This window comes from Melopsittacus undulatus, chromosome 4 (genome assembly GCF_012275295.1).
Source record: "Melopsittacus undulatus isolate bMelUnd1 chromosome 4, bMelUnd1.mat.Z, whole genome shotgun sequence".
Taxonomy (NCBI): Eukaryota; Metazoa; Chordata; class Aves; order Psittaciformes; family Psittaculidae; genus Melopsittacus; species Melopsittacus undulatus.
Genome location: NC_047530.1, coordinates 38,698,965 through 38,723,383, shown reverse-complemented (window position 1 = coordinate 38,723,383; position 24,419 = coordinate 38,698,965). Strand labels below are relative to the sequence as shown.

Sequence of the window (24,419 nt, the reverse complement as noted above, 5' to 3'; positions counted from 1 at the left end):
AACAGCGTTAGTAAGACATACACTCTATGTGTGTTTTCAAAGTAATAAGGATTTTAGGGAATAGACTTCATCTACCATATAGAAAATTTAGTTTTAATAATTATGCTGGTAAGAGTTCTTAAAATAACACCTTTCTGAGTTCAAACCACATCCTGTACAAGTTTAAACTTATTTTATTTCCTGTTGCCTTAAGCACTGGAGTTCTGTGCTTAGAAGGGCAGCTCAGGCTGGCTTCAATTGTTTCCGCTTGGTGATCTGTAGAAGAATAATCCTGCTTTTTTACCAATACCTGTTTTTGAGAATTCTTGGTACTCCATATTGGTATTTCACTAAGAAGTGGCTTAAGGGTGGGGTTTTTTTTTGGTCAATCAAATATTTACTTTAAATTAGGAGCAACAAAGTAGCTGCTCACATTCCAAAGCCAGAATTTAAATTTTCATTCTCTTGAAATTCAAACTAAGTTACAAATGAACTTGATAACAAAGGAAGTAATTTACTCTTAGTAAATGACAAGAAATAAGTTTTTGTTCCAAGTACTACTTTAAAACTGATCTTAAGCAGGATGTGCTTTTATATACATAGATAAAAGCAGCTGAGCTAGGGAGGTTAGATAAACTTGCTGAAAGATGTTTGAGAGAGGCAGAGGAGTTTCACGAGATACTGGCTCATGAAAAGGGTACTTTCCTTACTATGAAAGTAGAAAAGGAAGTTTACAAGTTGTTTGGATGGGATCAGGGAGGAAATGTTGATTATCTGAGACTAATCCCAGGCAGCACGTAGTGGCACAGAGTTTTAAGATCTAGAAAGATAGATCTGTGCTGCCAAAGAAGGGGAGGAGAAATGAATGTCCTTCCTCAGTGCATGCCTGTTCCCAGTGTGGGATTCTGAACAGGATCCTGAATGGTCTGTAACAGCTGTATGCAGTGGGACAAAGAGACAGCCTGGTTTTGATAGATAATTACAGCTGATTTCTGATCAGAACTCTTGCTAGGAGGTATTAGTATGCTGAGCAGCATAATCTGCCTTTGAGTTCCTCCTTAGTTTATGCTATATTGGAAGGACTCTGGCATCCATGGTGCCAGGGAGCTCCAGAAGGACTGTATGGAGACATCAACTTTCCATTTAGATTGTTCCATACAGATACAGGTCAGATCTCTCTTGAATCCCAGGTGTTTACAGATGAAGAGGGTTTTTTTAGGAAAATCTGCCTTTCCTTCCTGCACAACAGAACAGGAACTTGGCCTCACCTCATCTTACCTCCAGAATAAGATTCTCTTAGCTAATGTTTATTTGTTTTATGAGCTGTGTTGCTGTTAATTATTACTGCATTTTGTCATGCACAAAATATGTTAATTATTGAAGTTTCTGCCACTGGATCTTTTGCTGCTCCAGTTATCTGGATTTTCTCTTTGAGAGTGTGAAGTCATTACTTGAGATAGGACGGACATGCTCATTACTCCTGCCTTATGCCTGTAGATATTCACTGGCTGATAGTACCTTTTTTGGCATGGGAGATGTGTATTTGCACTGTGAGCAACAAATGAGTTCCTTCACTGCCCAAAAGTAATACTCTTCTAGGCACATGAACTACTAAAGATTTTTTCATGTATTGAGCCTTTCTATTACTTGAAATAACTTTTTGTTTTCATAGTGGAAGTTTTGAGACACAATTACAGTGTTAACTATGGAGTTAACAGTTTATTCCAACTGGAAACATTGTTTAAGCATAAGCTCTTGCCGGATGCTAAGGAATCTGGTTTTATTTCTTCATGGCTGAACTCCTGTGTTGTAACATGTCAGGAAAGGACTGTGTCTTTGTTCTTATTTTGGATACATTTGACAAGAAGCATGCATTCTTTTTTTCAAGACTGCTAAAAACAGAAAGGAAAAAAAAAAAAACAACTAAACCCACAAAGCAGAGCAATCCTTTCTTCTGTCTCTAAATTTTCCTTCCAGATGAGGGAAGGAAGGCTACAGGAACCTCTGCGTGTGTTGCCTTCCCTGGTTACTGGTGTTGCTGCCAAGTAATCTCCTATATGCCACTGTTGACCTGGCTGAATGCTGTAGTATGTCCTTTGGGGGCTGACTGCCACAAAACATCCTCTTTTGGAGGCTGCTGCCTTCACACCAGAGGCAGCTGAATGGAAAATGTGGAGTAGGAGGTCTGGGACATTCACAGCCTTTCATAAAACTCATCAAGGTACACAGGGAAATAGTGCAGAACTGAGAGGATGGAGAGGGGAAGTAAATGCAAGAGAATCTGGCGAAAGAGCACGAAGGATGGAAAAAGCCAAGAGTGAAGGCTGCTGCAGTCAAGCTTGTGGTCTAGGACAGCATGACTGCCCCATTTTGAAGGGGGGGCACGCTGTGACTCTTTAGTGACCTCTTCTGTTCGACTTGAGAGATAATAAAGGAGCAGAACCTGTGTTAAAAGCTGCCCAAGCCATGTTTTACTTGTCTAAAAGCTAAATTAAGTCTCCAAGTGGGAGTCAGTCTGTGCTCTTTCCAAGGCTTCATTACTGCAGCTGTTGGACCCAGTTAGATATTGTTTTGTACTTTTCTGCTCCAGTGTATAATTAATATAGAGCAATGGTTGAAAGAGTAAAAAAAAAAAAACGAGACTGTTCTCCATTTATAACACACTGTAAGCATTACTATTTGCAAATTGGTAGGGCTTTTATTGACTGTGTCCCTTATATGATTTGGAGTGAACAGCAAAATAAGGGGCATTGTAAACACAGAAGTAGGCCTAAGATTATGTGACAATAATATGGTAATTTAAATACATTCTGGTCTTCACTTAAATTTAACAAAAAGTACTGTTCCACTTTGTGATTTAGCTTTAAGAGCTGTAACTGTTTTGCTGAAGACCAATTCTAGCTAACTCTTAGTCATATGATTAAGACAAGAAAAAATGATAAAATATTCCTTTCTGTTCGCAAACATCCTAGCATTTGTAATTCCATTTAGGCATTCCTTAGGCATCTTGGAGATGGGCTGGGTTGTGTGGACAAGGCACAAGTACCTTGAGGGATGAGGAGAAGTTAAAAAAGCAGAAGTTGAAGGAATGATTTTTACTCATTGAATTCCCAAAGTATTCTGACATTCTGGAAAACTAGATATGTGACTCCCAGTAGCCCCAGGCAACTTCAGTCCTCACAGCCAGCACTTACGTAGCAGATCATCACGAATATTATTGACTTGGCAGATTTACAGGAACATCCTGTGGTAGTTTCTCTGGTATATGAAACTGTCCGTTTGTAATTACAGTCCCTTTTTTTCCAGGTTGGTTTTATACTAGGTCTGCTTCCTGGTACAAATCACCATGTGGCAGCATCAATTACTGACAAAAAGAGGAGGTAGCATGAGGGTGGGAACAAAGATTTTTGAGAGCTAGGAAATGGTGAGATCATCTGATTTGAAGCACTGCACACTGTAAAACTGTAGCACTGGGTATTAGCCAGCACCTTGTATCAGCAGCCCTTTGCCTCCTTACTTCAGCATTTTAAATTTGACATGAAAGTTGACTACCAATTAAAAGTAGTATAGACTGGAAATTGGTTTTGCTATATAATCCAGACAATAGAAACAAACTCCCATCAAGTCTAAAGTCATTAAGTATTGTCTTTCTTCAGTTTTGAGGTATTTTGCATTCTGGTGCTGTCCAAAACTGTACCTGATGTATGTTTGCCTTGACGAGTTAGTCACTGTACTGCAGAAATGGTAGTTTATAAACTGAGGGATTCTTGCAGTTTAACTAAGCAGAGTTGATTCAGGCTGTATCATGATGCTGACTTAATCCTTTCCTCCAGACGTATCTAGTTACATAAATCCCTAGCCAGCACAATGGCATTTGGAATTCCCTGTCCTCTGCTGCCATAACTCCCTGTAGTGCCCCCACCTTTCACCTTGCAAAGGTCAAGAGGGGGAATTTCCACACACCAATAGTTCAGTTCTCTTACTATACACAAACTGTTACATAATTATTAAGTGCATTTTTTCCTGTATATCACAATTTTCTGTAGAAGTATTCCTTGGAAGTGAGGGGGAGTCCAAGCGTAAGCAGGATATCCAGGCTCTGAGCATTTCCCTTTGGTTGCGGGAGAGGAGTGAAGGGACTGCGAGGAGCTGTGCCCCAGCTACCCCTACACTTTGAAGGGCTGAGATAGGGGATGAGGGAAGGGTAAGAGAGCACAATCAGCAAGTCCCATTTAAAAATATTTAGCTGTTTTTAATTTATACTGAGATTGGTACATTACAAATGAGGTATCAGTCAGCTCCTTTTTTAGCTGGCACCCATCTGGTGCTAGACGTAACTGAATATGTATTTCAAATGTGTGTTGGATCAAAGCTAACTCACAATTCCTTTCATCAAATAGTTTGGCAGTTGGGGTCAGCTTTGCCCTAACTTTACCCTCTCTGATCTCTATATTAAACTCAGACATCTGAAAGATTGGTGAAATAGTTCCAGATTGAGTTTCATAAGGCTGACAAAAGGAGTAGTTTTTGCTCTTGGCGGATTGTTCAAAGTGGTTGCTCCCAAACTTAATCAGCATTTTTATAAATGGACTGCATAAGTTCATATAATTCCCACGTAAATTGCAGTATGCCTGTACAACAGCTGACAGAGCCAGATCCTTGCTGTTCCCCTCCCATTCCATCCCAGTCTGGTGGCAGCATCTGGCATGCCACCACTACCACACCTCCTGCATGCAGCAGCAGCCAGCCCTGCCAGCAAAGCCACCAGGCTTGCCTTCCCACACCTCTCACAGGCTGCCACAAAAAGCCAGGCTGTGCCTGTTGTAGTTGGGATGCTCTATTACAGGCAGGGGGAACGGGACTTGCCTTGCAACTATTCCTTTTCTTTTCCAGGGAAACAGCAGCAGACCTGTTGAGTGAAGGCTGCTCTGAATTGGGGAAGTTGACTAAAGAAATTATGTGGTCCCAACTAGCATAGTAATAATGTGCACACGTTATTGCCTTTTGGTTTTCCACATATTAATTATTTTAAAAATATTTGTCAAGGTGATTTAAAGTTTCAAACTAATGTTACAGTTTTAGTTATTCTAGTGGTTCTGTAGTAATTATTCCTGGACTCCCTGCCTACTTTAGCAGTATGGAAGAGTGGGTAGAAAGAGGTTGCTGCCTTGAAGGGAAAGCTGGGAGTGAGAAAAAGGTTTCATCAGAATAGAGGGGAAAACCAGGATGTGGGATACCAATCTACAGGAAATGGTAGATGGTCTTGTTAATTTTTTTTTTAAAAGCCCAGCTGTGGCCACAGAATTGAACAACCTTGATGAATTATATCCCTGGAAGTATCCAAGGCCAGGTTGGACAGAGCTTTGAGCAACCTGGGCTAGTGGGAGGTGTCCCTGCCCATGGCAGGGGGGTTGGAACTAGATGATCTTTAAGGTCCCTTCCAAACCAAACCATTCTATGATTATATGACTTATGCTTTGTAAATTCAGCTCAGAACCATTGCTGTGGTATGTACTTTATTCACATTTTCAAGGGTGATTTTCCAAATATCAGGACAGAAATAATAACTCTTCAGATAAGGTTAAAGTTAAAAAAGAGGAGAAACAAACAAAAGACTCCAAGCAAAGAAGGCACCTATGGACCCATCATTCTCTTGGGTTAGTAACCCAAATCAGTCTTGAAGCATAATTTTGTTTCTTTGAAATTTCTTCTCTGTGCCTATAAATCCTCTGTGATGAAAAAGGGGACAAAAAGTATTAAACATAAAACTTTCTCCCCTGCATATTGAAAATTATTTTGAGGTAATGAAACAAAGAAATTAGCACCTGTTCATATGTATATAGTTGACAAATACATGTAATAACATGCTCAGGTTTTCATGTGGTAATTTTTTTCAAGTCTTCAAGTCTGTCTTAACTGTGCAACATGCCCATGCCTATGAGAGACCAACTGCACATTCAGCAATACAAAATATGAGCTCTACTGTATGAGTTGTTCTGCAAAAACAAGCAGATATCAATACATTTGACCCCAAAAAAAGTCATGCTTGGAAAATAATTTTTTTCTTCTTTGACTCATTTGGCAGCATCTGTGATTTGTTCAAGTACTTTGCTGTCTGTAAATGAAGCAAGAATTAAGTAGATCCATGAGTCATTCTCTGTTCAGAATCAATACATCCACCAGAGGTCTTATTTGTCATACTGTGACAGTTCATCAATTCTTCCTCCTACCAATTCTTGTCCTACCACTCAACAAAGCAGTCAGGCGTGTTTGTTCATTTGCTCTTAGCCTTTTTTTATCTTTGTTTTTTTTTATTCCTCTGTTTTCTAATGGTAGTCCAAGTTTGCATTTCCACAGTAATGAAACATTTGCCCTATTGCTCAAGATTCTATCTTTGCAACATGTGTTTAATTCTTTAGATCTATTCTTTCATTTCCTTTAAGTATTGCACAAACCATAAATACGAAGATTTTTGTTGTTTTCACTGAGTATCACCTTCACTCTCTGTGTAATATGATTTTAGGAGAGAAAGATGCTCAAGCACTAAGGGGTACCCTAGAAACCTCACCTATTTTTAGTGTTTTAGAGATGTGTTACTGGAACATTCAGCATTGTATTCATCTCTCATCAGTTAATATCTGAGGTTCCTTGAATATTTCAGCAGGTGGACTGAAACACGTTCTTCTGCGAAGCCACATCTAAGAGAGTGATATTCTGAAATCTTCCTCCTCCTTTCCTGTATAGGGCCATCCTAAAACAGAATAGATGAAGCTCCAAAATTTTGGTGACTAGATCCATAAAAGCAAGGTTGTTAAGCTTCTGAGGGCAGGTGAAGGAGACTAGACTCACTTGCCTGTGAAACCTAGGGAAAAGCCCCGGCCTGCTCTCTTCTGAAAACTGACAGCTTCCATTTGTGGCTAAAAGAAAAATAAAAGGTCATGTAATATGTTCAGATTTGTATACCAATACAAATGAAGTGTTCTAGAAGTACTCCTGCAAGTGGTTGGCATGTATGCTTCCATTGAAGAAACACACTTGTTGACTACATACCTTGAGCCACCAAGTTTGGCTCTTCCCATAGGGGTATGCTCTAGCATTGTTTGCTGCTTCTGCAGCACTGGGAGGAGAGAGTCAGAGGTAGATAGGACTTCTTAAGAAAGGAAATACGAAGTCAGGCTGGCTACCTGTGAATACAGCAGGGAAACGTTCTCAAAACTTTTAACCTCCAACATTTTGATATAGGGGAGGGGAAAGCTGGCAGGAGTCCCTGACTAAATGCCTCAATGGTTGACTCTAAGCTACTATTTTTCCTTTCAGTGGTTTCCAGTCTGATTTTGCATTTCCTAGTAAGGAGAATAGAGCTGCAGTAACTAAGCAGGTTAAAAAAATCTGACTATCAGGCATTTTGACAACTCCCTGTTGTTTTCTTCCAAAGTCAGACACTTCCTGGGGTTGCCTCCCCTTAATTACTCTTTGTAACCTCTGGATTTGGCTATAAAACTGAAGAAACCCAGTGTGATTCAGTTGACTGTCCCTATCAGTTTCTGTCTGGTATTTTTAATTTCTACCTTTGTATTTGGCAATAGCAACAAATCAAAAGGTAAGGACAGGAGCACCAAAGTGCTCCTTTTTCCTGAGAGGGATTGCATCGTATGTTTCATAACAAGAATTCTTCTAATCTCTGGGAATATAAACTTGAAACTCAGCAGAGCAGAATCAGAGAATCACAGAATGGTTTGGGTAGTAAAGGACCTTAACATCATCTAGTTCCGACCCCCCTGCCATGGGTAGGGACACCTCACCCTAGACCATGTCGCGCAAAGCTCTGTCCCACCCAGCCTTGAACACTGCCACGATGGAACATTTACTGCTTCCTTGGGCAACCCATTCCAGTGCCTCACCACCCTCACCCTAAGGAATTTCTTCCTTATATCTAACCTGAACTTTCCGTGTTTCAACATGCCTTGATGATTCATGTCCCAATGAACTTGGTAACTGTAGCAACAGGTTGTTTGTTGTGTGTTGTACAGAAGACCTCCTAAACTCAGGATGATAAAGTCAAATTAAGGTAGCTTCTGAACTGGATGAGTTTCAGTCTTGCTCTTTCACTTCTCCCTTCGAAACCACAAGATGAGTTTTCTATGGGCAGCCCAACTGATTCACCTAATCATGGAACTGTTATCAGTGTGGCACTAAGAGGTGTACAGGGCTTCCAAAATGGAAACCTGATCTTAGGGAACTGAACTGCTTCTTTAGGAGTGATTCTCGTATGAAAGGTCTCCGTAACTGTGAGAGACTATAGTGCTATCAAGGTGTGGGAAGCAGGCCAGAAAATGTGAAGGCCAATTCTGTGTAAGAATAGATATTTTATTTGAGCCTGAGAAATGCTGGGGTTTAGTCCTGTCTTGAAGGTAATATAGATAAGATCCTCAGAACAACGTCTGCATTCATTTGTGTACCTCTGAATTTATTTATGTGTTTTGAAAAGCAGTTAATTTTTGGTTCACACTTTGCTTTTACATTTGATAAGCTGATTTTTAGTAAAAGTAGGAAAGAAAACGTATTTGGAAGTTGTGTTATCTGAAGGAGCCTAAACTGCATTTGGATTTATTTATGAAGTTATGAAAGCCTAGATTTGTTGAACATTAGGTTATTCCCAGGGATTTCAGTATATTGACATGCTGATTAATTATTCAGCAGTCTATTAGTCTGCATTTGTTTTTTTTTCCTCTAGACGCATTCTGCTTTGTAGAGCAAGAGTGAAAAAGACATTTATATATAGGTAATTAAACATATTTAAATTGAGGTTATAAGATTATTGTAACCTGCAGTGAAGTTTAAAACCAAAGTTAAGTAATTTTGTTTTTTGTAATCTTACACTTATAGAAGGTCAAGTACAATTGTCCACAGCTTTTAATCTAAATTTCCTCATAAACTGATTGTTTGTGTTGTCTGGAACAAGGAAATAGGAACTCCTGTTTGAATCTAGGAGACTGGTTTCACCAGAATTAAAATTCTATGCTTCATCTTCTGTTTGACTGTGAGCAACTCAGTTTGAGGTATCTTTGTCTTGCAGGTTACCTGTATTTAATATAACAAGACAAAGTTTCCTGTGGATTTTTCACTTATTTGTCATAGAATGAAAATTCCTAATAAATTTACTCTTTTTTCCTTATTTAACTGTCAGAGATGGAATGATAAATAGACTTTAAATCAAAAATAGATTTTAAATAAGATAAAAAATTAACTGCACCTCCTAAAGGCCATGTGTGCCACTGCAGTAATCCATTGCAGTCTTACATGGATGATGTGTGGTGGGCCCCTGCCGTGGTTAAATTACAATATTGTAACAGAGAGAGCAGGAGCAGGGAACAGTGATTTGGCATCATCTACTGTAACTCCCCACCACCAATGCAATCGAAATGTGGTCTGGCATAGTACAAGATGTGAAACACCTAGAAGCCTTGCAAGCATGTCTGTTAATGGTTGCAATCAGACCTGATCTATCCATGCAAAATGTAATTAAGCTATTATCATACATGCTGGGACTTGTAAATTATTTTGTTGCTTGTTGCCATATGAGGAACAGGAGTGATGCAGTAAGAATGTGAGTACCAAGAACATACTAAACAAGCTATGGCTACCTTTGCTGCTGCAGTCCTTCCAATTTTCAGAAGAAAAAAAAAAACTACAACCCACAGGCTGATTTCTGGCACAGGCAATGCTAATCTACATGGGTTCTTCTTCTGTCATATAGAATGAACTCTGGGAAATATGGGGATCTGGAGGATGCTTCTAGGAGTAAAGTCATAATAACATGACCCAAGCTGAAACAAACTGCAGAGGAAGTCCTGAGTTGCAGGATTCCCTGAAAATGAGCCTCGTATCTGCTGGGTCATCTCATATGCATGTCATGCTAATGTAGCAGGTCAGTGGCTACAGAGGTTGATCTTGTGTATAAGGTCATCCCTATCTTCATTTGTAAGGCAAGATAATTTCCTTTCAGTTGCAGAAACTCTCTGAACACTTCCTTATTTGCTTTCCCACCTGATCTTCCCTGTTGCTTCATGGTTTTACAGCTTTTTAGATCTCCTGGCTTGTATTTTCTAAATGATAATGAACTAAACACTTAAAACTCTATGTATTTACTTCTTAGTAGCCATGGTCCTAACTGTAATACAGTAGAAATTTCCATTCCCCATCCTCCATGAAATATGCCTACCTAAAGATCTTTAAAATTAGTCATTGAAAAAGCATCATTTATGTTCTCCTTTTTATATGCATTTATCAAATAAACATTTATATCCTCTATAAGTATTCTTTTCTAAATATGGTCCCAAAAATAGATTTAAAATAAGTTTGAATGTTAATCTCTGGCATTGTGCTTGCTGCCTGTCTTATTGTTAGGGAACCTTCTTCCTGAGAAATTCTCTACTTCAGATTATTTACATGTTTCATACTAATCCTTACAACTATCTGCTGGTTTTTCCTTTACACACAGAGATACTAGCTTGTGGTGCTGTTTGTTACTGATTTCTTATTCACCAGTCCTTTTATGATCCAAGTAGTTCGTTTCACAGTTCTAGCGGGAAACATGTTGAAGTTACAATGAGTCAGGTGAGTCAGAAGCTGAAGAGGTTGTCAAAATTATATAAACATAATATGCTATATTTTCCAACCAATTTTGAGAAGTATTAACTGATACTTCTGACTAATATTTCCAAATAATTTCTACCATTTCCAGCTGCTGCATTGTCCTATGCTTGCACGGTGTTTCCTGTAATGACTGTTAAAACTGGACCTGTATTTCTGTCGTACTAATGATGACAACTTACCTTTTATGTAACTCAGAAAATATTAGTGATGCTTATGTCTGTCCTCATCATTATCCAGCATTCATTCATTTACCCACTCACTTCTGTGACTGCCAAAAAGGAGACAGTGAGTTGGCAGTAGTACTTCTTCTGCCTCTAATATTTTGAGTCTTGAGCTTTTAAGGAGTTGTGTTGACATGGCTCCATGAGCAAGCTGTGTATATAGTGTGCCATAAGCTCTCTAACAGAAGTTAAAAGCCTGTTCAGCTCCACTGGTTCTGTGGAGTTGTTCTTGACTTATGTGGTATACCAGTGTGGGAAGATGAACCTTGCTGATACCTTCTCTCCTTGTTTGTTTCCTGATTTTGTGATGTTTGGGTAAACGAGGTAGTGCTTATGCTGTATGCTGAAAAAAAGAAAGAAGTAGAAATATGATGCAGGTGTTTGTTAGAGCTGTGTTTCATTCGAATTTGAGCTTCTACATTCAGTGCAAGTTTGAGGAGAGCACAGTGAAGGATAGGTACTCCTTGAATACTACCTACACTACTACCTGATTGATTGATTGATTGATTGATTGGAATTCCACCACAGCCCTAAATTGCCACATGTGTGAATAAACGAAGTAGTAGTAAGGGGGTTGCAAGAGGTAATTACAGAGCTGAACCAGTCTTAATCCTGTTGATTTACCATGCTCCTTATTAGGAGTAGTTATCCTGGGCTTTTCTAATGTTAATGTCACTATGCAGCTCTCAGCATCTGAGGTCATTTACCTGATATCTGTACAACATTGCATTATGCTGTTTAAGTCCATTTATGTATGATGGCTCTAAGCCTCAATAGTTACATGAAGTGGCTTAAAAAAGAGAATTGGAGGCTTTTGACTTTTTCAGTTCTCAATTATTTATATATATCTTCACACTTTAATGCCTTGCAGAGTGAAAAGCTCTGACTTTCCATTGAACGGATATCCCCAGACAGGCTTTCAGAAATAATAATGCTAGAGATTAGGGATTTCTTTTTTCTCATCACACTTGCTCTCATTTCTACAAGCTCTTTCACTCTGGCAGCCTAGCTAACATAGCCAGTAACACAACACAGGGTTTTAACCCTTAGCTATCAGATAAATTCATTAAACAAAATACTCCTGAAACTATAGCTCTCTCTTGCACTTAAGCACTGCTGTTTGATCCCGGGTGCCCCAAGAGTTGTTAGGCGAGTATCTGCATCCTTTTCATGGAAACGGACAAAGGAGGGAAACGTGCAAAAGAATTCCTCCAATATGTTTGTCAGTATAGTCATACACAGATATCTGGAAACCGCAGTGCTGAGTCCCCAACCCAGTATTTGCCTTAAAAAGATAGATCCTTTTATGAAATAGGGGATGGTTCATTCTTATTTGGCTTTGGCTGTCTAAGCCATTTTGATGTTCATATTTTCATATTCTCAAGCTTATTCATCTTCACTACAGGCTCGAAAAATGACTAAGTAGACAAAGATTTTCATATAAATGCTTGTTCCCAGGAGGTGCACCCTTTAGCTAAATGCCAGATATCATCCATAATTAATTTATAGGAGCTGACAATATTATCTGTTTGTCAAATTGATGTATCTTCTGAGTGAAAGAAGAGTACTTTGAATAAAAGAGTGTTTTGACCAGTATCCAGCTATTGAGTATTGTGGGATGTTATCAATAAACTTATATCAAAAGCATTGAAGTAAATTAGGTCTTGTGGATTGTAGCTCTTGTGGGGGGCTTTCAGACCTTCACTGCCCAGGATCTCTAGGCTGAGATACTGCCTGCAGTGTTATTAGTAGTAAAACACCATGAGTCTACAGTAATGTACAATCATGATTGTGTTAGGAAAAATAATGCTGACCCATAGTTTGCATTCACTTGTGATACATCACAAGTACAGTCTGCATCAGTTTTTTGCTGGTTTTGCAGGAACAGCATGTTGCTTACCGGGGCATAAAGCCTTGGTCCAAATAAGACAGTTAAACCTCTGCCTCATGGGACTGGCAGGGAAGGTGTACTGCTGATATATGAAAGTCCCCTAAGTTTTCTCCAGCCTGATGAATACCAGTTATGCTCTTACCAGTATTAATCTTCCTTGGTCCCTCCTTGCTGAAGGCCTTGGTGCATGGTCTACCTGGGGTGGGTGGGCCTGACCACACAGCTTCTTCTGCACTGCAGACCCTTGTGCTTTAGTTTGCTTCTGCTGACTTTTGTCCTGTTGAAGAACATTTTATATTTCTTATGTATATTTATCTTTATTAGTATTTCTTATTTATCTTTCATATTAAACAAATTTTTAATCTTTCTGACCTTCAAAGAGCAATCACTACTCAAGTAGTGTTTATTAATGTATTAATTTGTGCTAAGAAATGTAAAATTGTTCTTACTGGAACAATTGTTTTTGAAGGTAGCTTCTTTATCTCTGAACAGTAATCCATAGCAGGCACCTGAAAAATAGTACTACTGAGAAACAGAAGAAAAGCAGTGTGAAAACTGTGTTATAAATGTTTGCTGCAGGTTGTAGTCTAATGTGGGTTATTTTTTCGACTGCAAGCAAAAGATTTACTGATGAGATTCCTTCGTTATCATGTCATTCTACCTGGATGTTATGTCTGTTGACCTGTGAGCATAGAAATAGTCTTTATTTTAAAGTTTTTGTGGAGCTGTCAAGTTTTTATTAAAACACACGATGTCACTGCAGAAGCATGGATTTAATGTGCCTTGAACAGCATCATGCCTGTGCCTTCTATAACAGTGATCTCCCCAGCTGCTGCAGCACTTTTCTCAAATAATGAAAGTACAACTTGGGGCTTTTTCAACCACAGATTGGAGAGGGGGGAAAACACTTAACATCAGACTTAGGTCAGTGACACTGTGCAGACATGTGCATAGGACAGTGGTGAGAGCTGAAGTATTGGTATCTTTTAAACTGTCAGTTTCAGTCTTACAAAGCCAATTTCAGTCCTGCACCAAGTTATTTCCTATCTATGGAAAGGATCAGTCAAGCTTGTGCTTTCATTTTCATGACATCCCATCATCATTATTGCCATCACCACTCAGCGATCCTGCTCACATTTTGCATTTTCAGTACTTAAATATAACTTCTGATCCACACAGGGAAAGTCTAAGACTGGCACTGCTGCATTTAACTCACAAATGTTCCCTTCTAAAAGCTAACTTTTTACATATGGAAGAAGTTCTTTACTGTGAGGGTGGTAAGACACTGGAACAGGTTGCCCAGAGAATTTGTGGATGTCCCATCACTGGTAGTGTTCAAGGCCAGGTTGGAGGGGGCCTTGAGCAACCTGGTCCAGTGAAAGGTGTCCTGCCCATTGCAGGCATGTTGGAACTAGGTGATTTTAAGGTCTTTTCCAACACAAACCATTCTGTGATTCTTTCTGAAATGAGAAATGATAAAAGAAATTATCTTACGGCCTTAACTTGTTGTATGCAGCTGCTACAATAATAGTAGAAATGCAAGAGTACAAATAAAATGGCAGAGTGCATTTACAATTAGAGAAGGCAGATCCCTGAATCTGTGACTTCAGCTGGGACAGTTTTTACATTTAATCAATGGCTCTGATAGGTAACAATTCACTTCTGAAGCCTATACAAAAATAAGTAAAACCTCATACCTTTTCATTTTTATGTAACTTGCTTCCTCAAGAAAATAAGATAATGTATATGTAGTACTTGTTGCAATGAAGCAATGTTGGTGATCAGTAAGAAAATACTATTGAAGAAACAGCAGTGCAGGCAGAAAGAATTTGAGGATAAGAACAAAGGGTGGTATTGATATGTGGAAATGCATAGTTAACACTTCACATTCTTTGAGCTTTTACATGTTTATTTTTCTACTCCTGTATAAACACAGGAAGAAACTTTTCCCTAGCTCATCTCTGTGGGGTGGAGTGTTGATACTGGTAACTCTTTTCAATACTTTGCAGATCTCCAGGTTTTGTCACAGAACAGTAAGCATACAGGAGAGGTCTGGATTAAAAAAGAAAAAAAAATCCATGTAAGATGCCCATATGTATTGTCAAGATCATGGTATTTTTGTTGCAAGAAAGAAGACAAGTAACAGGAGTCTTTCCAAACCTACCTGTACCTGACCTAAATCTGTTTACAGTTACTCTGCTTTACTCTCCCCACTATCCAGGACTCAAGAGGACTCCTTAGCTTGTCCATTAGCTCAGCCCATGGAGTATCCTCATAATCCATTTTGACCTGGAAGTAATATGTCTACATTTACCCAGTGCTACACCTGAGCCAGGTCTTCCAGTCATTGGGAACACTGTGCTGTGCAGAAGCACCAGGTGCCTTAGTACACAGTCAGTTTGGACCTGTCTGCAAAAGCATCCTCAGGATGCCTCTGAATACAAACTTAGCTTGCAAGCAGCAGAGCTATAGTTAGGCATCACCTGATCTGAGCAAAATGAAGCTACCATACCATCCTCAATCTATATTAAATCAGCTCAGGTGTCTTTACGTCTGTGGTTTAGTTTTCCTTCTCAATCAATAATCTGCCTTTGTGATAAGGAGTTAAGAAATATCTCTAGTGAATGCGTCATTTTTAGGTGTGGGGTCAATGTAGACAGGTTAAAACATGTTAAACGTTGCATGATTACTGTCATTGATGTATGAAGTTACATGATAATGTGTGTTCATTAATCTAAATAGTTTTATAGTGACGCAGGATACAAACATTCTCAAAGATGTTGTTTCTGCAGTATTGAAAGATACCCAGTGCAGTAAGGGATAATGGCCAAGAGTTAGCTGTTGGCTGTCTCAAAAGCATAAAGTAAACATGGTTGATTAAGCTTAGTCACTATTACTTACTAATCCATTTCCCTTTTTTTTTCTTTCCCTTCTAACTAGTACTAGTTATCTGCCTGTACTAGTCATGGGCAGATACTTTTTAGGGAGGTCAAGAAATGTGTATGCAGTGCCTGCAGTTGAGTAAAAAGGACTCTGAGACTAATTTACACTCTGTTATCAGTAATAATGTAGCGAATGTAAGAAGCGGTTTCTGTTGTGTTTGGTGCTGTGATGATGGTGTTCAATCTACTTTGGTGAAATCACCAGGCTCAGCGAGAAGGGACAGCCTTTCTTGCAAGCAGCACCCTTGGGTTTGAGCTTCTTTGGCTGCAACGTGTAACATGGGAACTAAAAATGATGACACTGTAAGTCAAATTAATGTGGCGATGATGGGAACTGACTCCTGGCTAACCTTTGGAGCTCAGGCTCAGCCCCACCTGACAGTGTGGTCAGCACTGGGGTTTCCTCTGCAGTTTCACAGCTACAGTGTTGGGTGGGAGGCAGCAATAACAACAGATGAAAATAACAATGATAGAGGAGTTTGTTGATGTTATTAGCAGATAATCTGATTGTAGGCATGTTTTGCTTTTAAATGGCAGTTAGTGAAACCAGATGCTTAGAGGATGGCAAACATGATTTGTTAATAACAAATCTGATTTAAACTCTGGGGGTGATTACTTCATCATGCTATACCTGTATACAGGTGAGCCACTTTTTGCTGAATCACTGAATGGTGTGTCTCCCAGCAGCGTTTAGGGGTTTCCCATCTGACAAGTGGAAAACCACTAGTAGTGTTCAAGGAGAAAGCTGTCCTACAACGTACTAACCTTTGAAACTGGGACACGTTGACACAGCATGATCTAGTGATCCAAACAGGTGATGATCAGTGAAGCCCTAGGAAATTTGTATTGTGTTCTGCTCATAGTTCCTTGTATGAGGTAGAATAATTAATCTGTCTTCCATGTGCTCCATTATGCACTTATGTAAAATGGAGATGTAATAATGCATTTACTTCATATGGCTGTTGTGAAATTTAAAGAATGAGGATTAATCTTGCAATGTGAACAGGATTCCCTGCTCTCCCAGCTTCTCCCAGTGTTTGATCTCCACTAAATTCTGCAGAATTATGAATGTGGGTCACTGCAAAACAATTTCCAGGAAATTGTATAGAGAAGTTCCCTTCTGATGGGAAGTTGTTAATATTATTCTCACCTGAAGAGTGGTTCTTTAAGGTATTTTTAAAATGCTCCCAGTTACAGCATTTTCAGTTGCTTTATTTCATATTTGCAAAACTTGGGCTTTTTACATGATATGAGTTCAACATCAGCATGATCCTGTGGAATAAGCATTCTCTGCCCTACTGCTCTGCCTCTCCACCTCTTTTCATTTCCAGCTGCTCTGATCCAGAGGCTCCTGCCCTGGTGTGTGATTGTGCCATGATCTAGTTGACAACATGGCCCAATAAATGGATTGTGTCTGCATAATGGGAGGAAAGGTGGAAGTTTTGTACTGATTTGGTAATCCTCTTTCTCAGGAAGATGAATAGCATAGGGAATGTGTGTATATTGTATATGTTGTGTATTTTTTAATGCTTTATACAGTTTGTGTTTTAAGCATCTGATGATGTTTGCTGCCTAAATAATGTGGGACATTTAAAGGGTGCATCTACACAGAGCGTACGGCATATAGCATGTTTGCATTGTGTAGAGGCAGACAACAGTTTTTAGGAAACTTTTGGAAATACCGTATTAATAAAATACTTGTGCCTTTTTAAGTGAGAGATCACGACTGCTGGATTTTTGTTAGCAGTATTATGTTCAGTTTCCTCTATGACTAAAACAAGTGCTACTGTGTGTCTCATGTCTTCCTTTCTTAAGAAGCAGCCAAGGTGTGGGAGTAGACATACTTAGGAAACCCCCCATGTAACTTCTGTGACTCCCTTAGACCACCCCTGTTAAGCCTAAAATGAAGTTAAATGCTCTTTAGTAAAGTTGCATCAGACCAGGGAGTGTTCAGAACAAAATTATGTTTATCCTGTGAAAGCAAAAATAATTTCTATCTTCTGTGTTTTAGTTGTGTAAGTAAAGGTTCATCTCTGTGGTAAGCAGAGGAGGGCAGTGTGCTGGTATGCTAGCAGGAGTTTCTGATTTTTTTTTAATGTGATTCCCATTAATTTTACTATGATTTAAGCTTCTTTTGAGTTTTTCCATTGCAAAACTGTAGCTAAATTCTGCCAGCCTCCCAGAAGCACTTCATACTAGAGGACTTCATAAGATGATGATACGTAGGAGAAGAAAGTCCATATAAGTAACAGGTACAAAGTACCACTGGTTACACCGTTCAGAATGAAAGACTTAAGGGATCTGGATGCAAGCCAGTCAGGTTTTTTATAAACTTGGGAATAGCCCCAATTGACCAATCTGTATCTGGAAATCCAGCTGCCTTTGTGTTGAACCATAATGTAATTAAAAGGTGTTTCCATGTTTTCTACTGGGGGTAAACTCCAGGAGTTCAAATCCTGGCAATTCGTTGTTGACATTGCAATACCACTAATGCAGCTACATTCCTGAGACTCTAATTGAATCATAGTGTGCTTTTAGGACTTGTTTCTTCTGTTGTATCATTAGGACGCTCTTGCTGTCGAGTTTGTGTTTTGTTTTCTTTTTCACATTCTAACCTTCCCTTAATGTAGCAAAACACTAGGCAAAAAGAGAAAGTATTTTCATTTGGAATTTGTAAGGGGTTGCTTGAGTTATTCGTGGTTGACTTCTCTACATGAAAATGTGTGTGGATGCAGCAGGTACATTCCTAGCTTTTATTAAATTTAGTGAATTTGGCTTAACAGACTAAATTCTCCTTTGATATCCCAACTATTTGCAGGACTGGGCCAGTGCATGAGAACTGGAAAATAAAATTGACTGTGAACAAGTAAAATTCATGATCCCCTGCCCAGGGAAGATGTTACAAAAATATATGTCAATATTGAAAAACTGAAATTCAGTTTTTCAATTTTTAATAAACACCTCATTTAATAATCAAATAAATTATGTGACATAGATGAGGATATATGTTATTACACAATATACCTTGAAAGCTCTTCAGTAACATAAAAATGGTGGCTTTTGTTTGTGTCTTTCAATTCTGTGTTCCAGTAAGAATTCTGAAACGTATCTCCAAAGATTCAGGTCATGCACTGGAGACAATGCAGTTTTTATTTTTACGTGCTATTTTACAGGCAGAAATTTTTGCATTTGACCTTTTCCTGCTCACATTATGTCCTGTTTGTTTTAACCAGGGAAAAGTACAGTGTATGCATGCGTAGCTGATGTTCAGTGCGATCTCCGGGAAGCAGGAAGTCAATTCTGATAGGTACTGTTAGGTTCTTGCACTTTGCATTAGCACTGAGACCCTGTGTTTCCATGAAAACAGAGCCTTCAGTCCATCAAAGTCAATGCTGGCAACAGCAGGGTATAGGTCAACATTTAAAAGTCATGTAGAAAATCTCTCCTGTTCTCAGATCCAGATTCACAGTTAATATGATCTACCTTCAGGCCCTTTGCAGAGAGGGGTAAACCTAAGCTTCCTGTCCTCACCACCTCCAGCAACATGTTCCCATCAGTCATTGCCTTTGACTCAGGTCTATCAGTTGTGTGGCTGCAGGCTCAACACTGCAAAAATATTTCTTTTATTGGATCAGTGAGCTCATGGGTAGTTGTGACATTGTTAGTGACACAACGGAAGTAGTGGGAATGTGCAACTGGAGAGAGGATTGAGTGGGACCACCCTTCTCCACTGATACTCGCAGGTAGATCAAACTAAATGCATTGTAAATTAGACCCAAGAGCTAGAAGAACAATTCTTTGTAGTCCCTGAGACAAAAGATAATGATATCAAATAATGATCAAGATCACAAATAGGAGGGAAGGAGGGAAAAGAGCAAGAGAAGGAGAAAGACAATTGGAGGTACTATAGGGAAAGGAAATAGGGGAGAGGGAACAAGCTAGAAAAAGCAGGAAGAGGGATTAGAGAAAATTCCCTGACGGTTGAGCATTGTCCTTGGCCTTCAAGCATGATGCCTCAGTCTCAAGAAACAGTTCTCTCTGGGCAGAATTGAGATGCCATTGCTTTGTGAACAGTCCACAGGAATAACCTGGAAGCTGAATACCAGCCGAACTGGGTGAAGCAAAGAGGGAATGCTGCAGGCACAAGTGCCGGTCCTGAGAAGCATTTATTGCCAAACAGGCGTATCCCTGAGTCTGTGATAAGTCCCTCTGAAGAGAAGCTGGCGCAGCAGTGAATTTGCCACCTCAGGATGTTGGTTCATAACTGGGAGGCTGGTGTGGATGTGGCTTTCATAAACCCTCAATCCTGAGGCCGCAGATTTCCTCTCACTACTGCTTGCCTATTCCCCACAGGGCAGCCCAGATCACATGTAGTTCTCCAATTTCGACAACAGGTGGGGCTCGAAAAGCAGGATGATTTAGAGCTTGGTCTTCCTCTTATATCAACAAAGGTTTCAGTGCTGAATCATTTCCAAAAGTAGATATTACCTAAATCCCAATGTGATTCAGTTCCTTTGGCTGACTGTGAATTTCTGAAATCTCCATACACTCTTCCTGAGTTCATTCACGTCATTTAAGCTGTAAGAGCTGGGAAAAGTTTATAATAGCAACGCATTTTCTGTGTGGTTGAGAGCAGCTTCCTACAATGAATTAGTTTGTTGGGTTTTTTTCTTTGTCATTAGGGATTTAAATTAGTTATCTACTCCATTCATATTGCAGTTAAGAACTGTGGGAAATGGGGGTATGGTAAAAGTCCCACTAACTGAGACACAGATGTGAAATTGTTTCCTGTCAGTCTGTTTTTATGGCTAATAAAATCTTTGGGTTTGCTTTGTTTTCTGCAGCTCTTTAATGCTGTCAACTACCTAGCAAAAAAGAATACTCGGTTGCTTGTGCTGGGCCGCAAACACATGCTGATTAACTCTTCAAACTGGAAAAGAAAGATTATGGAGGAGATGCAGACTAAGGCACACTTCTTCTTTGCTGAAAATATGTAAGTTGAAGAAAATGATGTAACAGAGATAAACACCTGATTTATGTGGATTTTCCTGTAGTTTTTAGTACCATTACCAGTATCTCCAGCTCTGTGTGTGTGAAACATAATATCCCTTACTATACTATCTTCAAAAATCAACACAGATTAAAAGTTGCATTATGAAGAATGTCATCGCTTGGAATTGTGTAAACTGTATGGTTTATTAGGATGTGTAGCCATTACAACCACTGCCAAAAAAACAGTGGCCTGAACTCAGAGAATACCTGCTAACATCAGTGTACAGTTGTGGTTAGCTGTGTAAGCCCTGCAAGGAGAAGAGATTAAGTTCATGCTTGGCTGCTATTGCTTGGTAGTCCAGGAGCATGAAGAGTCTGAAGCGCTGACTTCCTTGCTCTTCCTAGAGGAGACTATTTCTGTGGATGGAAATAGACCCTCTGCCTCACTAATTTAGGAAGCGTGACCCCTTGCTCTTGTCCAGTCAAGCTGTCCTTGTCTCTAAACTAGGTGATTGAATCTAGTCCAATGTTCCCTCTCCATGCCCTGCTTTCCTCCTATAATATATGAGTCTCAGTTTTCCTTCAGGTTCAGCTTCACCTAGTTTCCATCTGAGTTGGGCCCTGTTAATCCTTAACCTATCTTTGCCAATTTCTTTTGTCATTCTAGTTTCCAGCACTTCTGACCAAATTCCTTGTCCCAACATCCAGACCAAGTCTCTTGTGTCTGCCTCCTTGTTCCAGATCTGTTCTCCTTCATACCCTCTGACTCCAATTCTAGCTCTTATTCTCTTTGCTGTTGAATTACATTGCTTTCTTTTCCTGCTCTCTGCCCACCAGCAAAGGGGACACTTACCCCACAATGGAGACCCTTGCTAATCTCATCTATTACAGTAACCCACAGCAATCAAAAATGGTTTCAAGCAAAGTTCTGCTCAGCTTCTCCAGGTATAGGACAACTCATGCCCCCTATCAATGTAGTTTTAGAGATTTTTCTCTAAAACTGTTCCAGTTTAATAGCAGCTAGTGTTGAATATATTTTTGAAATAACCTTAGTACTTTTTGGAAGTATATTTACCCATGTAAAGACAAAGACTCAGATCTGTGATGTTGCCTATGTGACACTTTATTATCAGTTGTGGAGATTGTATTCCAGCAAAGCTTTGGGGATATGCTTATGAGTTTTAGCAGTTCTGTTCCACATAGCACTGCATTAAGTTTTGTGGCAAAATATACTGTTGTATTATCAGATTGTGTAAGAGGGAAGAATGCTCTGTGTACCATGTAGTCAATATTTATTGCACTCTAACTTGTGGTGCCCTTTGGTAAGCAGTTCTTTATTTTACCAAGGAACTGGAATGGTGATGAGATATTCATCAATGTTGCTGATGAATAAATATCAGATTAGCATTTGATTAATTTCCTGCAACCACTCACTGCCTTGTGAATGACGTCTCTCTTTTCCATTTGTCTTGTTCAGCTCTGAAGATGATGCCTTCTTGTTATATGCCACTCTTCGATCAGGCAAGCATTGCAAGTTTGTCACTAGAGACTTCCTCCGGGATCACAAGGCTTGCCTTTCCGACAGCCCGACACGTCATCTGTTCCGTAAGTGGCAGCGTGGATGCCAAATAGCGTTTTCCCCTTCTGCAGAAGGAAAGCATATACATTTTTTGGTAAGTTTTCTGCTGCAGTCAGAAAGCACACAGAGGACATTCATTAAAGCTACACAATTGCAAACTCCGGAAGCAAAAAGCTTCTTGAAATTATCTAAGAAATGGATTTGTACCAATAGGCTCAAAAATTCACTGTGTTCACAAAGCATGCCACAAGCATGAAAACTCTTAAAAAGACGGGAAATGCTGCCGTAATGTTTACAATGTAAATACAAGTTTGTGTATTTCTATTGCTGTAAAACCTAAGCGCCAGTATGTTTTCGTTTAGTTTAAACTTTGAAATATCTCCGTTGTAGTATTATTATTAAATATTGTGCTTCTAATGCTAAAGAAATTCTAATAGAACTCTAATTGAATTTCTTTCACCTTTATTTTAAAGAAGGGGGAAAATACAGTTATTTCAGTACCCACTGTGATATCAGCCTAACATACATAGAAGTTTCATGAGGTAAAGCACAGAACAGTCAGGTTTATAGACAGTATTTGGTGGCAGAAATTACAGTCTTCCAAGCATAGTATCATCTTACAGCAGAATACCACTGGTATTGTCTAGGAGATATGTATGCTTGTGAGCCATGAGCAGTACATTAACAGGAGTGAGGCTGCTTTAAGATTTTTTTTAGGGAAAAACTCATCATGTGCTACTTCATATCATGCATTTTTTTGTTATCTGTCTGCATTGTTATTGCCTGCTTAAAGGAATATTGCATCTATGCAGATTATTTTTTCTTGCTGCTCTGGTTAAAACTGTAAAATAATATTAATCATTACAAACAGACCATAGAGATACAATCTTAAAGGATGACAGTCTTTTGTTCTGTGTTGCCATACATACCTTTCCTTTTATGGAACCAAATACTGAATGTAGGGTTACCTGAGTAACACAGCTTTAGCTGCACCTTGTTCCTTTCTTTTGTAGAAAAGGGCTGGTAATTTTCCATCTTAATTCCCATGGAAATGACTTAGATGATTGACATTCCCAGTCACAGCTGTCTCATAGGTTATTCTGGACATTGTCATGGGAAAGTAAACTTCCAAAACTATACATATATAGTATGTTCTGAGAACCAGAGCAGACAACCGGTAATGTTTCTTTTGTATTTGTGCCATATATGTTGAGTCAGTACACCTGTAACATAACAGACTAGAAAAATAGGTTATTATATTTGTTCAGCTAGACTCTCTTGAAAGTGTTACATGCTCCTCAGCACAGAGCAAGACAGCCTCTAAAGAGGTACACTGCAACAACGAACACAAGATGTCATTAAATCCGATCAGTTCAAGCCTATAAACTCCACATCCTGAATTAGTTCCCAGGTGATTTCATTTAACTGAACAGGAAAACAACAATTTTGCTGTTTCTAGAAATTAAATGCATTATGTTCAAATCGTTACTATCTGGTGGAGATTGAAGACAGAATTTTAACCATTTATAATGACTCTTAAACCACAGAATACTAAAAGATATTTTAGTTTTTCCTCCAGTACTAAAATTTAGGATTTGTTTGTTTTAAGGAAATAAATGAGAGTTATTAAAGAGATAAATGTATGAAGATTTATATGATAAATGCTGGATAACTACCTGTAACTGGTATTTTAGTAATATATTGGGTAATGTCTAAAAAAATGCTTTTCTCTGTCTTTATTCAACAGCCTGCTTTACGTTATGACTGTGTGGTACAGACTACAGGTGATACATGGCATATCCCCTATAAAGACTTTTTTGAGGAAAAATATTCTTATCAAGTACCAAGAAAATGGCTCTGCATCCAACAGAAATGACGCACAATGTAACTGCACACGCTGAAGCTGCCTCTCTTTTTTTGATTACTGTTGCTGACCAGGAGAACTCAGCAGTACAATTATGGGATTAACGTGTGAGGCCTAGGACTGAAGAAAAATCAGTAATTGCATTTTGTCAAAATCATGCCTGCAGTAAATCTGTTAAGATCAATGGTGGTCCAGCAGGCATGAATTACATCCATTATTTCCATCTTTATGGGTAATTTCTGTGGCTTCTCAAAGTGATCTGAATTAAAACTTGATTTTTCCTCTTGCAATGTAA

General features: G+C 39.0%; 1 protein-coding gene across 3 annotated transcripts in view; it reads left to right on the top strand.

Moving 5' to 3' along the window:
- Positions 1-24,419, top strand: part of PRORP (protein only RNase P catalytic subunit) — a 45,971-nt gene extending 21,552 nt beyond the window's left edge. For all 3 annotated transcript variants that reach the window (XM_031049133.1, XM_005149308.2, XM_031049132.2), the window contains 3 exons: positions 20,534-20,682; positions 22,159-22,354; positions 24,008-24,419. In XM_031049133.1, coding sequence (XP_030904993.1) covers positions 20,534-20,682; positions 22,159-22,354; positions 24,008-24,136 — 474 coding nt within the window. In that variant the 3' untranslated portion in view covers positions 24,137-24,419. The remainder of the gene's footprint in view (positions 1-20,533; positions 20,683-22,158; positions 22,355-24,007) is intronic.